Source organism: Cygnus olor, chromosome 8, assembly GCF_009769625.2.
Source record: "Cygnus olor isolate bCygOlo1 chromosome 8, bCygOlo1.pri.v2, whole genome shotgun sequence".
NCBI classification, from domain to species: Eukaryota; Metazoa; Chordata; class Aves; order Anseriformes; family Anatidae; genus Cygnus; species Cygnus olor.
Window position 1 is genome coordinate 12,550,755 of NC_049176.1, and position 14,222 is coordinate 12,564,976.

At 56.2% G+C, this 14,222-nt stretch overlaps 1 protein-coding gene across 2 annotated transcripts; it reads left to right on the forward strand.

Moving 5' to 3' along the window:
* The first annotated feature begins 6,317 nt into the window (after positions 1 to 6,317).
* Positions 6,318 to 12,621, forward strand: KIAA0040 (KIAA0040 ortholog). Of its 2 annotated transcripts, XM_040565685.1 has the most exons (3): positions 6,348 to 6,477; positions 9,785 to 9,856; positions 10,171 to 12,621. In XM_040565685.1, the coding sequence occupies exons 2-3, from the start codon at positions 9,806 to 9,808 to the stop codon at positions 10,609 to 10,611; spliced, it is 492 nt and encodes a 163-aa protein (XP_040421619.1). In that variant the 5' UTR covers positions 6,348 to 6,477; positions 9,785 to 9,805; the 3' UTR covers positions 10,612 to 12,621. The 2 variants fall into 2 exon arrangements, with proteins under 2 accessions (XP_040421621.1, XP_040421619.1); XM_040565687.1 differs by lacking the exon at positions 9,785 to 9,856 and having other exon boundaries at positions 6,318 to 6,477.
* Positions 12,622 to 14,222: the final 1,601 nt, after the last annotated feature.

Consider the following 14,222-nt stretch of genomic DNA (forward strand, 5'->3'; position numbering starts at 1 on the left):
AAGAGAACGTCACTCCAGCACGTGGCCCATCTCCGGGCTTTGCCCAACCAGTTTGTATGGCCCAGGCTTGTCCCAGACCCCAGAACGAACCCAAAGCCCCTACCCAACCCACACCGGTCCCGCAGAGTCATCTCAGGTCCATCACCCAGCAGAAGACCCACAGGAACTCCCAGCCTTGCAAAGCCACATCTCACTTCTAAGCCCGAAACCCCAGAAGGAAATGCCAAGGAGCTTTCTCATCTCTTGCCCAGTATTTTTTTTCCCTCCATTTCCATTCCCAGCTGACCTGAAGCCCATCTTTCAACCATGCGCTGCTTTAAAACATAACCAAAGAAAAAAAGTCTTGAAAGGAAAAGCTGCTTTCAGTAAAGTGATCCTCAAGACAGTGTTCAGAGATGGATAATTTAGTGAAGAGGCCTCCCTGAAAATACCTGGGCTTTGGCAGAAGGATGCTGGAGGAGCGTCAGTGCCATACAAAGACTGGGGAGAAGCCTTTGCCTCTGCTCCTTCTCTTTGTATTCCTTCACCGTGGGCATCTCAAAGTGCAGTACGAGCCTAAATGTACTCTCACCTCCTTCCCAAAGGGATATTCACCCCACATGAAGCAGAGCTTAGGGCACCCTGACGGAGTTCAGCAGGAGCCAAAGCTCCCAATCCTGGGGTGGCCACACACCCCCGGCAGTGCCCGTGAGCCTTGACCCTCTCAGACACTGCCAGCAAAGAGTTCTCATCCCCCCAAAAAAACTTTAATCCTTACAGCCGTTGACCAAAGGCTCTGTCCCGGGGCCAAGCCCAGCCCCACCAAGCACCCAACCAAGCCCCCCACGCATGGGTTGCACCCCCTAGGGCCACCTTCCCCCCCCCCTCCCTATACCAGCTGGTGCCCGAGTGGGGACGGTGGCATCTCCCTGCCCCTTGTAGGGGAGAGGTCTGGGGATACGGGGGGAAAAGGCTCATCCCTGGGGAAATGCTGCCCTCCAGGCCCCCTCGGCACCCAGCCTGGGGGTGCGAGCCCAAAGCTCCGCAGGTGCCAGCAGCTTCTCAGAAGGATGGTGGCACTTAAACAGAACCAGCCCAACAGAAAGCAGTCCCCTGCGTGCAGGCATTACACTGCGATTGTGCTGATTGCTTCAAAAATCCAAAACAAATAAATAAACAAATAAAAACAAACATACGCAGATAAGAAGGAAGAATGGAGGCAATGAAATCCCTTGGACAGTTTCTAATGAACTAAAACACAGACCAATGCAGCTAAATGAGGGGGAAGATGAAAGCAGATAAATGCATAAAGTAAATAAATAAATAATATATTAAACAACCCTCCCCACCCCGTAATGAAAACGTAGCTGGGAGAATGGGATCGACGCTTGTTAACCATTGTTAACTAGTATTTTTAGTCCTGACCGCTCTTAGGCTATGTATAGTTCCTTTTTTTAATGCATTTTCTATACATTAATAAAAGATACTGAAGGAGCGAGCTGTGTGCCTCTCCGTGTCCCCGCCTGTCCGTGTTCCCTGCCCCTAACCCCCACCCACCCCATGGGAGGAGGCACCAAACCCTGACCCTGTTCTCCCACCAGGGACTCGCCCCTAGGACCTACCCAGGGCCCCCCTGCTTTTTTGTGTCCCAACAGCTTGGCCATGGATGCCACGGGTTTGTGCCACGAGGCTCTTCCAGGCTGGGAAAACGTGGTCTTCGCGCCTGCCAAGTGTGCGAAGAAACATGAAGGAGGAATACAAAGGGCACAGCAACTGGGTTAAAAATAAAAATTAAAATTAAAAAAAAATAAAAAAGGAGGAACTCTGGGGACAGTCCAGCACAGAGGGGCTGGGCAATCTCCATCCTTGGAGGTTCTCAGGAAAGGAGAAAGCCCTGAGCAACCCTGTCTGCTTAGGGCAGCAGGGACCTGAGCCTCTGAGGTCTCCTCCGGACCAAGTTACCCCCGCACCCCATTCAGAAGAACAAAGAGGCCCCACAGTCAGGTCAGGGGGGCTGGTCCTTAGGCTCTGGGAACAGCAGGAGCAAGCCGGGGGCAGAGCTGCTCCTTGGCCTCAGTTTCTGTTCACAAACGCAGCTGCTCCCAGGGGCCTTCAGCTCTGCAGTTCACAGCTAGAGAAACCAACCCCCCAGTGCCAGTGCTCGGGAGCGGAGCTGGAGACCCTGACACCTTCAGTTAAAGCCCCCTCCTGATTTAAACACAAATCTGTCCCTGGCACGAAGGAACCCCTCAAAAGCCAAATTGCAAGGCAGCCTCCTGCCACCAGCAGAACATGCTCCTGGGAAAGAAGAATAAAACCTTGATTTAGCAAAATCTCTGGGACAAGTCTGAATTTCAGAGAGCATGGGAAGTTTCCCTTCGTTTCGCAGAGGCTTTATTTAGATCTCCTCCTCCTGAATATCCACACTCACTGTGCCGCCAGCCAGGACGAGAAAGCCTGAAAGAAGCCCTTCCACCAGACTGCTACTATATTTGTGAAATTTAATTTTGGAGAGACAAAACCAGGGGAATTTGCTTAGTGGTGGTTACTAAACTTCTGTTTCTCGCTCCTATTTGAGAGAAAAAAAAAAGGAACCGCTGCGCATGGAGCATGGCCACAACCCCGCCACTGCCGGGAACAGAAGCGCAGCCCCGGCCGAGCGCTGCCTGCACTCAACGTCCCCTGTGTGCTGCTCTGGCAATGGCCCAGTGCAGGACCAGGGCCAGAATGGCTCTGATTTGCACCGGGCAAGGCCCACAAAGCCTTTTAGAGATGAGTGAGCTGGATGGCAGCCCCACCAGAGTCCGCATCCAGCACCGAACGAGGTGAGGTTGCACGGTGCCATTTCACATCTCTCACCTCCCTCATGGGCTGTGCACAGCAGCCACACTCCCCCGGGGCTCTTCCAGCCCGAGCAGAGCACCCAGCCACCAGCCCCACTGTCTGCACTTTGTCCTGAAACGTTTCATCAGAGCCCACTTACCAAAGTCCCCTTCTTGCATGAGCGATGCTCAAGAACTTTGTCCCACCAGCAAACATCAGGAGCACGGACAAAGGTCCCCGACCAGGCTGGCAGACACCAGTCCCAAACCCAGAGCCTGAACAGCTGCAGCATTAACCCGCTCAGCCTGCTACCTCCTCTCCTGAAGCCACCCCACCATCCTCCTTTCTCTGCCCTTCACCTCGTCCCCGTGCCCAGTGCGAGGGATGCAGAAGCCATCTCTAGTGTCCACAACAACCCCTTGTCCCCATGCTGTCCCCAGCCTTGGTGACATCACAACGAAAGAGGATGTTGAGGGGGGAGAAAAGAAAGCAGCTTTGCAAGAAAAACCCTCCCCAAAGTGAGAGAAGGAGGGATAAGGTGGGAAATCCTATCATTAGTGATTTGACGAGCAGATGATGGAAACTGGGGGTGGGGGGGAGGAGCAGGCACCGCGGCACGAGGAGTGGCATGGCAGGATGGAGGAGCACCAGCATCCCACGTCCCCCTGCTGCTGGGGACAGGCCTTGGGCCACCCTCCTGTTCCCACGTCCCCAGGGCACCCGAGTCATGCCGAAAGCAGCCAGTGTCTGCCCACTCGCCATCTTGTATCGGTTCCTCACCCGTGACCCAGCACTGCCCCTGCCCACCGGCTCCAGCGCCCTCCTGGGGGGGGGGCAAGAAGAGGTAAAGCTGCTGCAAGAGGAAGGCCTCAGGCATGTTTTGCCTCTTTCACCTCCCACAATTTGCATCTCGCTTTCGTTTCCCCCGGCACCCAGCTGCATCCTCCCCGCAGAGCCTGTGTGAGCAGGGGGAGCTCGGGGCAGTGCCACCAACCAGCACTGGCAGCCAGGGGTCTGCAGTACACGGGGACCCCCCTGCAAAACAGCTCAAACACCCCAAATCCTGGGCTGCTGCTCCTGGAGCAGGGAAGTTTCGGGTTAGATTTCATCTCTGGCAGCCAAATTCCCCAGGTGGCCAAGAGCTGTGGGACACAAGCCACATCTGGGAAGTCCCATCTGAGGTGGTCCAAGCCCCTCGTGGGGCCGGTGCCACCAGGCAGAGTAGTCCAGCCCCACCAGAGCTGAGCATCAGCTCCCCAGAGGCATCAGCAAGTGGCATGTCCCACAGAAACGACTTGCAACTGGCGGGAGTGGAAGGGAAAGTAAATTTTTATTTATTTTTTTAATTAGGCAGTTGCTTATCATTAAAGAAATGGCATCACCTCGCCCAGCTCTTACTGCTCCCCTGGGCTCAGGTTTGGGGGTGCTGCACCCAGGGGGCCCAAGGGCACCGCTCAGCCGAGGGAAAGAGCACAGCTGGGAGGGGGGGGCAAGCTGCGACCCTGCTCCCACAAACACGAACGTGTTTTTGCCTAAAAGGGAATTTTGGCAGCTCTCAGCATCAGGCAGAAACCAGGTGTTCAGAGCAGCATGAGATTAAAAAGTAATAATAATAATAAAGAGAAAGAAATCCAACCAACCCAACCAGCACCTCCACTCACAGCCGTTAACCCCCGGGAGGCCGCCTTGCAGCGAGCAATCCCGATGGAGAGAAGCGGGATCGGATACAGACCCTGGGGCAGGAAAATCCTGTGGGCACCGAGGCTGCGTCCTGGCATCGCTTGTTCCCACGCAGGTGGTTGACACCCCCCCCCCAAAAAAAACAGCCTTGGGAGGCAACGGGCACTGGGATCCCCATTCCCACTTACATAACAAATTGCAGAGCAAACACTGGGAGAGAAAAGGCTGCCACTGAGCCCCCCAGACCCCAAACTCCATGGTGCCAGCCAAGGCACTGCTCCATGCTCACCCTCTCCCCCAAAGCATCGCCCATCCCATCCTCCTCCCGCCTCTCAGGTTTTGCTCCAAAGCAGGAAAGGCGACTGCTGCTGTTCAAATAAATACCAAGGGCTGCTATTTTTATCCAGTGAGTGACTGGGCATGCTTTATTTTTGGTGTTTAAGCTGCAGCCTCCCTTTTTCTTTTTTTCTTTCTTTTTTTTTTTTTTTTTTTTTTTTTTTTTAATAGCTGGGAGGGGGTAGAGGGAAGGAAAAGGCAGAAGCATCGGGGAAAAATGAAAGGAATGTTTCCCTGGGAGCAGAGTTTTCCATTGCTTACTTTAAGCTGGGCCAGTGTGTGCAAACAGAGAGCCGAGGGGAAGGTGTGCCCATGCCTGCGGCCGCTCCTGTCTGTGCTGCTGGGGAGGCAAAATCGGGGAATCTGGGGGTGAGGCTGCAAGGCTGCAACACCTCACATGGGGAAAAGCTTGCAGCAAGCAGTGGGTTTGCTGGGAAGCCTGAGCAAGGAGGAATTAACATCACTTAACAATTCCAATTGAATGTAGTAAACATTCGCCTGAAAAGCAGTGCTGCAGCAAATGCATGCCCATTGATGTTGGCTAGGGGCTGGGGCAAGAAGGGCTCTCCGCTGTGGGATGCATCTTTCCAGCCATGATTTTGCCCTTGATTTGGGTTCAAAACAAAAAGTCCTGGGGGATTGCATGCTTTGGGTAAAAATAGGCGATTTGCTGCAAGCTCTCGTGGGTCCTATGGGATGCGTAGGCTCGCGCCTGGAGCACCAATGCACTACTGGTGCTGTTTTCTCTGCCAGCCAGCGGCGCTTCAGCGTTTCGCAAACTTTTAGATCTTGTTCTAGCTTTAAAAGGACCAAAACTCCCACTAAGGTCTCCACAGGTTCCTCAGCCTGAGCTGGAGGGCCAGGAGGAAAAAAAAAAAAAGCAACGTAAATCCGGCGTGGGAATGATTCATCGGCCTCTGAGTCACGGCTTCCTCGTACTCGGTGCCGCTTCTGAAAAACAGCGAAGCCGTCCCGCAGTGCCCAGGCACGCTGGGCACCTTCTGCCCAGGGGCACCGCTCGCGTTGCCCCCACTGCCCTCGCCCAGCACACGCACCGGCGGAGCCAGGGCGGCCCCACGGCCTGCGGGAAGTGTGGCGGACGGGTGAGAGGAGCAGGTGGCGGGCTCCAAGCCCCCAAAACACGGGCGGTGGCGCGAAGCCTCCCACGCCAACCCGACGCCATTGCGGTGCCCCTTGACGAGAGTTGGCACCGTGAGAGGCGCGGGCGCTGGGGGCGATGCCGGGGATGTTTCCCCACAGAGCCCCCCCAGCCACGTTGGGCCCCCCACGACCTGGCCGTGGGGCTGGCTTTGGTCAACCAGAAATAAATGAAGTTGTGGAGTTCCCCGAAGCCCCTCTCGGGGCACTCCCCCGGCCTTCCCGTGGGGGCTCCGCTCGGCGCCGCCCGTCCCGTGAGGGGCCGCGGGGGTGCGAGCGGGCCCCGGGCGGGGCGGGCCCGGGGCCGGGGGGGACCGGGGGGGGCCGGCCGGGGGCGGAGGCAGCGGGGCCCGGCGCCCGTTCCCTCCCCGCGCCGGGCCGGGTGAGGGCGGAGGGAAGGGAGGGGAAGGGGGGGCCCCGCGGTCGTCGCCTCCCCGGCGGAGCTTGTGCGAGCACCTGGCCGAGGACGCGGGGCGGACGGAGGAAGGCCTCGGAGCGCAGGTCGGGGGCAGGCAGGGGCTGAGGGGTGGTGGTCGTGGGCTGAGCCCGGGGGAGCGCTGCGGGAGCCGTGACAGCGCCGGGGGGCTTCGGGTGGCCGCGCTGGGGCCGGTGGTGGCCGTGCCGATGGGGTGGGATGGGGTGGGGAGCGCAGAGAGGAGGCAGCAGCGTTGGGGCCGAGCCTGCGGAAGAGTTTCGCTTTGCGCCTGTTATCCAGCGCCCGCAGCGGGAGTTTTGGTGCTGGGGGTGGAAGCGCCTGCACCGCTTCGGGCTGGAAGGGTGGCAGGGGAGAAAGGCGAAGCCTCGCTTGGGATTGGGTTTGGGTGGTGGCTTTTGGTGGGCGTTTGTGGTTTTTTTTTACCATTTGAGGAACATCTCCCGAGCCTGCCGTGGGTTCGGGATGCCGGCTGGCCAGGCTGGTGGTGTTCCTCGTTTCCAGCAGGGCAGCGTGCAGGCACAGCTGAGGAAGGGAACTGCTGGCCCTCAGTGTCAGATTTCATGCGGGTTCCCTTCAAGCCTGCAGGTGCAAAGGGGAAAGTGGACGCCCTCCCTTCGTGCGTGCCTTGCCGCCCCTGTGCCGGCTGTGTCAGCAGGCCCCGAGGGAGAAGTCCGCACCAGCCGGGCACGGAGCAGGTCCCAGCCCCGCTCTGCAGGGAGCTGTCGCTTCCCTGCAATCTTCACCTCTGGCCCCAGCGCTGCGGTCGCTCTGTCTCAGGCATGGGCGGGCTGGCATTGCCAAGGCAACTCCGTGTTTTGGTTCCTTTGCCTCCCCAGCCCAACCGGGAGCACGGTTGGCCCCAGTTTGTGCTTGTTTTCCACCCACGGCCGTCCGTAACGCAGGAGATGCTCCCCACCCTTGAAAATCGGCTCGCTTCCAGCCGACGCCAGTTAAAAGAGCCGGCGTTGGGCACCCACGTTCAATAAAACCTTACACAAGAGGCACGGAGAGCAGCCCCAGCCCCACGTCCCCGCCGCAGGATTTCCCGAGTGAGTTACCGTTTCAGCTTTCCCCTGACGTGCTGCCAGTGCTGGCTACCCAAAAACAAAGAGCTCATTTAGCAGGGCATTGAGCAGCCCTCCCAAAGACACTGCCCTGTCTCCGAGCGCCTCCCTGGCCCAATTTTTGGTCCCGTACCTCAACCCAGAAAAACAGCCAAGCTCCCGCCAGCAGCTCCGCGGGCTCTGAGTTCAGGCCCATCACGGGCCATAGCATGGATGCATCCCTCTCCATCCTCTCTCTTTGAGGGAGATGCTGTGGCTTCACCAAATTAAGCAATTTTCTGAAACGGTGAGGCTGCACTGAGGCAGTCTTTGAGCTAGCGATGAGTGGCCTCAGCTAACCCCTTGCGCTCACAGGCTCAAAAGGCATCAGTTTTCCTGGTCTCGCCTCCCCTCTGTTCTTTAAAACTGAAGAACCCCTTTCTTTAGCGCATAGACATCTCTTCATCTGCAAAACAAAAGGCGACCGTGCACACCGAAAAGAAAGGCGTTTATAAACCAGCTGCGGAGCCGTGCTAGAAGGTGGCCGGGGCTGTGGTTTCAGCACAGGGCAGCGCCAGGGCCACCGCCTGCCCCTCGGAGGGATGCTGCCAGGTCGCTGCTGTGGAGCCCCCGGTGCCGTTACCCCACATCGGCGGGCTCGGGTTGGGACCCGCTGCTCCGCAGCTTCCCCACGTGCCTCAGCCAGGAAGGTCCCTCCGGGCCAGGCACGTCCCAAAAACAACCAGTCAGGGCTTTTTTTCAGCACATTCAGATCCATTTTCAAGTGGAAACATTTCAAAGGACTCTGCTTCTCTTTCTTTCTTTTTTTTTTTTAACTGCAAACAATTAATTATGAGCTTAAAAGGAAGTCCCAGCCCTCCTTCCCTCCTCTGAAGTTCGGAGGCAGTAAACACGAAGCAGCTCAGTGCAGGAATAAAACTGTACATCCTGTTTTGTCTGAAACTAAGGCATTTGTTGGTTTTGTGTTGTTGTTTTGTTTGTTTGTTTGCTTTTTGGAGTTAAGTGTACCATAGGAGCCAATGTTCCTGCCTGGATAACAAACCGCCAGGGTATTTATGGATAAATGGCAGACCTGCCTCGCGCAGATGGTTCAGGCCAAGGGAAAGCTGCTCTGTTTATTTGTGTTGCCATTTAACCTCTATGACATCTCTACTAAAAAAGGCCTCTGAGACGAGGCAATCTGGGACACCGAGCATCTGAAAGAAGCTGCCGTCTGTGTTCCCCCCGTGCAGAACCTGGGGGCAGCAGAAGCAGCAATGGGCACCTGGGGACCATCCTGTACCTCCCCTGGGAACAAACCCTTTTTTTAATTTCCCTTTGAGCGTGCAGGAAGCGGAAGATGCTCCGCTTCCAAAGGCAGGATTTTCCCTTTAGTGCTGCCACTTGGAGCCTGCCTGCCCAGATACCCGCTTCCTCTGGGGGTGTCACAAGGGCTATGTTTAGGGCTGGGTGGGGCTCTTTTGGTTTCTTTTTCAGACCGGGTGGCTTGTCTGGTCATTAGGAGAGTGTGTGACTGTAAGGCTAGGCAGGAGGATGTGCATGGCGTGCATGGCGAAGTGCAGCGGAAACCCACAGTGCTCGGTTCACGAGCATCCTGGAGGCAGCAGGTGCTGCAACAGCGATAAACACGATTCAGAGCGGGGAACGAGGGCACCGCAGTCACGGAAGCTTCAAGCAAAAGGAGCCTGGGGCTGTTCCTCCCTGGAGGAGGGTAGTCTCTGCAGGAGCAGCCAGAGACCCAGAGATTGGGTGGTCATCTGAGCGGAGCCCAGATGCCACTGGCTGTTGGCTCTGCTCAAAATTTCTCTGCTTCACCCTGGGTCTGGCTGCCAGTGACGGTGAGCAGCTCCTCCGGGACATCACTAGGGTTCAGGCTGTACAGCTGAGTTGTGGCCCTGGGAAAGTCGTGGTTTTCCTTTTACTGTGCCTCAGTTTCCCCTTTGGTGCAGTAGTTCCTTTTGGTCTCAGTAGTCCCTGGAGAGGCTGTAGGGCTTGAATACCAAAGGCTGGCAACAGAAAGGTAGAGACACCGATGTAAAACACGGAGCAAGGGTGAAACATGGTATCAGAGCCTCAGATGTTGCTCCTGCTGGCTCTCTGTCTGCACAGTCCATAATTCAGTGACCCCAAAACTTCAAATTCAGGGCTCAAATCCCCCAGAGGAGCTTTGTCTGGCCCTAAGCCAGGACCAGAGGGAAGCTGGGAGTGGAGGCAGCAGCTCCCTTACCGCTGCCTGCCTCCATGGCGGGTTGCCTGCAGGAGGGTTTCCCCAAAAACCTGGGGCTCAACAGCACCTTTCCCTCCCCAAGGGAGAGGAAAACCTCACGTCATGCCACAAAAATTCTCCTCAGCCCTGCCCAAGCCTCGGAGCAATTCTCAGGTGAGTCACAGAGGCTCCTCTATCCTGGGCCAAGGCTCATCCCACTCCTGCAGACAGCCCCTGCTCACACAGAGGTGGAATTGGGTGTAAGGCTGCTCTCTAGGGACTGGGGCCTCACACCACTCCATGGGTGATCTGCTCAGGTTCAGCAGGCTCTCACCTACCAAGTGCTCCTCCCTGGAGTGATGCTTGGCCGGACCCCTCTGTGGCTGCAGACCTCTCATCCCACAGAGGCTTTGGAGCTGCCAGCACGGCCAAGGAAAAAAATGCCAAGGGTGCAGGCAGCTGACTTGTGTGATTCCTTGTCTCTGCAGGCACCATCCAGAGCCACTTGTGAAGCCCGACAGCTCTTCACAGGAGCCAAACATATCCCGAGGGGCCTTAAAGCGGAGGGAGCCTGCTGCCTAGGAGCCAACATGGAGCAGAAGATCAGCTCTTTCTTTAATTCCATCTTGGAACTCATCCGCACCAAGCACAAGGAGGGAGTCTTCAACACTGTCTGCCTCGTGGTGCTGATGGGCCTGCCCTTCGTCGTCCTCATCGCGTCCATTTTCATCTGCTGCCACTGCTGCTTCTCCAGCTGGCGGCGGCGGCGGAGTAGGAAGAAAGGCAGCCCCAGCAGCACCGGGCAGCCACACACCGAGAAGAACAAGAAGAAGAAGAAGAAGAAGAAGAAGAAGGATGAAGAGGACCTGTGGATCTCAGCTCAGCCCAAGCTGCTCTTGCTGGACAAGAGGCCATCCTTGCCCATCTAGCAGACAAGAGGACACATGGGCTGCCCCCTCAGATGCTGCCGATCCTTCCAGCTGCGCACTACGAGGGGCAAGGAGATGCCAAAACTGCTGCCATTTCACAGTGACTTTGAGAAGAGGCAGAGCCCAGCAACGAAGGGCCAGCACAGAGCAAGGCAGTTGGACGCAGGTTTGTGTCCCGCACTACAGCAGTGTGCCTGAAGGTCAAAACCCCGGTGAAGGACACACGTGTGCGCGGACACCGGTCCCACCGAGCACCGGGGGATGACCCACCACCGGGCTGTGCATCCCCTCACCTTGGAGTCACAAAGCAAGCCGAGTGCAGCGTTACAGCACAGTGCAAAGGCGTCCCATCCCCTCCGGCCCCCAAACCAAAGGCAATAAGAGCATCGCGAGATGCACTCACCCAACCTCAGAGACCTCAGGACCCAAGTTAAGGCAGCAAAGCAGAAGGCCATGCTACCACCCAGCCTAGAGGCAGGAAGGAGCGAGGAGGCTGCAAGACCAGCCCTTTTGCACCAGCACTTCAAAAATGTTCCTTGAAAGACTGTTTTGTGCAGACTTGCCTTTGAAGAGCCCACCGTGCTGCAGCAAAGGCTGCATCACCTCTATGCTCCTGCAAGAGCAGAAACGCAACCTGAGGCTGTGTAACAGTTTAGCTACGGGCATTAGAGTTATTTATTGAATGACTACTAAAGAGCAGGACCAAAGGCCCCCTCTGTCAGGAGGCTAGGCACACTGAATCAGTATCGGAGCAGCAGAGATACTTGCCTGGCACACTCAGCCCTCCTCTCGCCCTGTGCCACGCACTGGGGACACGCGCAGACCCACCGGCACATGCCGCTGCCAGCTGGGGCCGGGCAGGCAGCTCTCCCAGCTGCTGCATGGCTGTTGAGACAGCTGCATCTGGGATTTGGGATGTGCTGGAGGGTACATCCTGTCCTTCCAACCCAGCAACCCAGCTGGATCCCACACCTGTTTCCCTCTCCATCCCCATCATCCTCATCTCTCTGTCACCTCCCTTGGACAAGCGACAGTTCGGCTGGCCTCAGCAGCTACCAGCCCACACCCAGCTCTCAGCCCTGCTCAGGTTTTAACCCTCTGCTCCCCCCACACCTAACTCCTGAGGAGGTGGTGGGGGCGGGTCTCCTCTGCCCCCCTGCTCTCCATCCCACCAGGCTCTGTCTCCCCCAGTTTGCTTTGCCAGCGAGGGATGCACAGATGTAATCAGAGGCCGCGCCACGTCCGTTTTTTGCCCTGCATCCTCCTGCTTTTTTCCACTTTTTAAAGCCCCTGGTGCAGACTGGAGCTGCCAGCCAGAGCCAGACATCTGGGGATGAGAAGCCAACCCCACAAGGACAAGCCTGGATGGAGCTGCTGGACACGGCCACATCCAGCCTGAGGAAAGGCAGTGCCATTTTCCCAGCTCCCGGGTGGGAAAGCCACCAGCTCCCAGCAGTCACTTGTGTCACCCAGCCCCAGTTTGTCTGCCTCCACCAGGGCGGTGACGCTAATGTCACATCACAGGGCTTGGCTCCGTCTGGCTGCATTGGTGACAGCCTTGAGGCCAGGCTCCTCCTCACGCAGGGCTTAAATTGCCCCCATATGTGCCTTATTTCCCACTTTACTTTGTGACCATTGAAATAAGCAACTCCCTCCTCCTCCAAAACAGGAAGCAACATATAATGGTGGAAGAATGAGGCTTTGCCGCACCTAATCCCAGAGAGAAACATCCGTCCCCCAGCCAGATATTTCTCCCCAGTTTCGGCCAGACCAAGAACCGGCTGCGGGGCAACCCCCCAGCACCCACCTTGGCGAGGAGGCGAGAGCAGCACGGTACGGAAACGCCGCCACATGGGCCCTGCGCTGCAGCCACCTCTGCACTGCCTCCCTGCAACTTCATTTCAGCATAGACCTCTTATTTTCCTAAAGAGTCCATGCAACAGGGGAAAATAAACTTTTGCCTTTTTTTTTTTTTTTTTTTTTTTTTACAAAAATAAATTACTCCAAAACCACAATCAAATGCCGTATCTCTAGCGCTCAGTCATGTTTACTTTCACGGGGAAATTTTTCTTGTATCTGTGCCCTGGCCCTAGATAAGACAGTGGGAGAGCTCAGTGGTCAGAGGCTCTGTGCCTTCCTGTCTGCAGCCAGCTGTGCAGCTCGGAGATGTTTTCTTAAAGAAACAGCTTAGCTTAATCAAGTTTAGCAGCCTCGCCTTGTTAATGAACACAGTCAAGCTCCTCTCCCCAAGGGCAAAAAGTAGCAGAAAGAAGAAAAGCAGCATTTTGGGCTGCAGAGAGGGTGGTTTTTTTTTTTTTTTTTTTCCTTGTGGAGGGTCTGCAGCACAGAGTGAACCCCAGCTGATTTTCATCAGACAAGTATTTCACGGTGTCTGCAGCTCCTCGCAGCTGTCTGCGCCAGGCATGCAGCAGGACCAGAGCTTCCCCAAATGGTGCGGTGGGCGGCTGCACTGAGCTCCCCCTCCAGGGAAACAAAAATAAAATCTGCCCCCGGGGGCGGGGGGGAGAAGGGGGAGGCGAGGGGGTCAAGTTGATCGTCCCTTAAACTGGAGCAGTCCAGGGATTGATTGAGGGAGTGCCAAAACTGCCCCACACACTCCTAAAACACCACTAGGAGGGGAGAATTGGATTCTCATTGAGTGTTCTGCTATTTCTTCAGCCAACAGAGGCTGAAGCAATGACCAAGAGCACCATGGCTGCGTGCTAAGCAAGCGCCCGGTGCAGTGAGACACTCCTGTCTTCTCTCTCCGTAGCCCAGTGAATGCTGAATTACACCATTCAGAGCACAACACCTATGGGAAGCAGGGGGGACACCTGGGGAGGTGGGTGAGGATTCCACCTCCTCCACACAGCTGCGTTGTGCAGAGTCCAGCCCTCCAAGCACCAACAGCAGCAGTGGCTGTGCTGAGCCCGATGTAACACAGCAGATGGGTCCTGGCATGGCCATCAACAGCACAGTCCCCATCAAACCAGTGATGCCAATCCCAGAAGGATGCACTGCCTTGAGGTTCTGCCCTGGGCACACTGCAGACCTCACTGTCCACAAAATTTGCAAGGCAGAAGCTTTGAGAAGCTGTTCTGGCCCTAAGGCACAACCACTGCAGGGGTGGGTATAGCCCCAAAACAAGAGCAGTAAGAGGATGTGAAATTTTTATGGGACTACCCCAAGCAGCCCAAGCCTTCAAAGCAGACCAGCCAGCTCCTGCAGGCAAAGAAATTGCATTATTGGAGCAGTCTGAGCTTCTAAAGCTGTAATAGACTGGTTAACCCCAAAAAGGTCTTTCCATGGAGGCCAGCTGGATACAGGACACGTTCTCCTAAACTAGCACGAAGAGAGGATGCCATCCCGTGGCTGTTTGGAAATACTGACTTTCCACATAGCTCTTCTAGCAGCTGCCAGTGACTGCCCTTCCGAGTGAAGGAGAGGGCCCATACTTAGGAGGGAAAAGTAAATGCCACCTCAGAAACTGCTAATAAGGTGCCTCACTTGCCTTTAGCTCTGAGATACAAAGCTCAGCCTTCTTAAGAGAATATTCCTTGCTCCCAAGTAAGTTTCAGCTTTGGAGGAGGATCATGTTTTGCCTCTGTGGT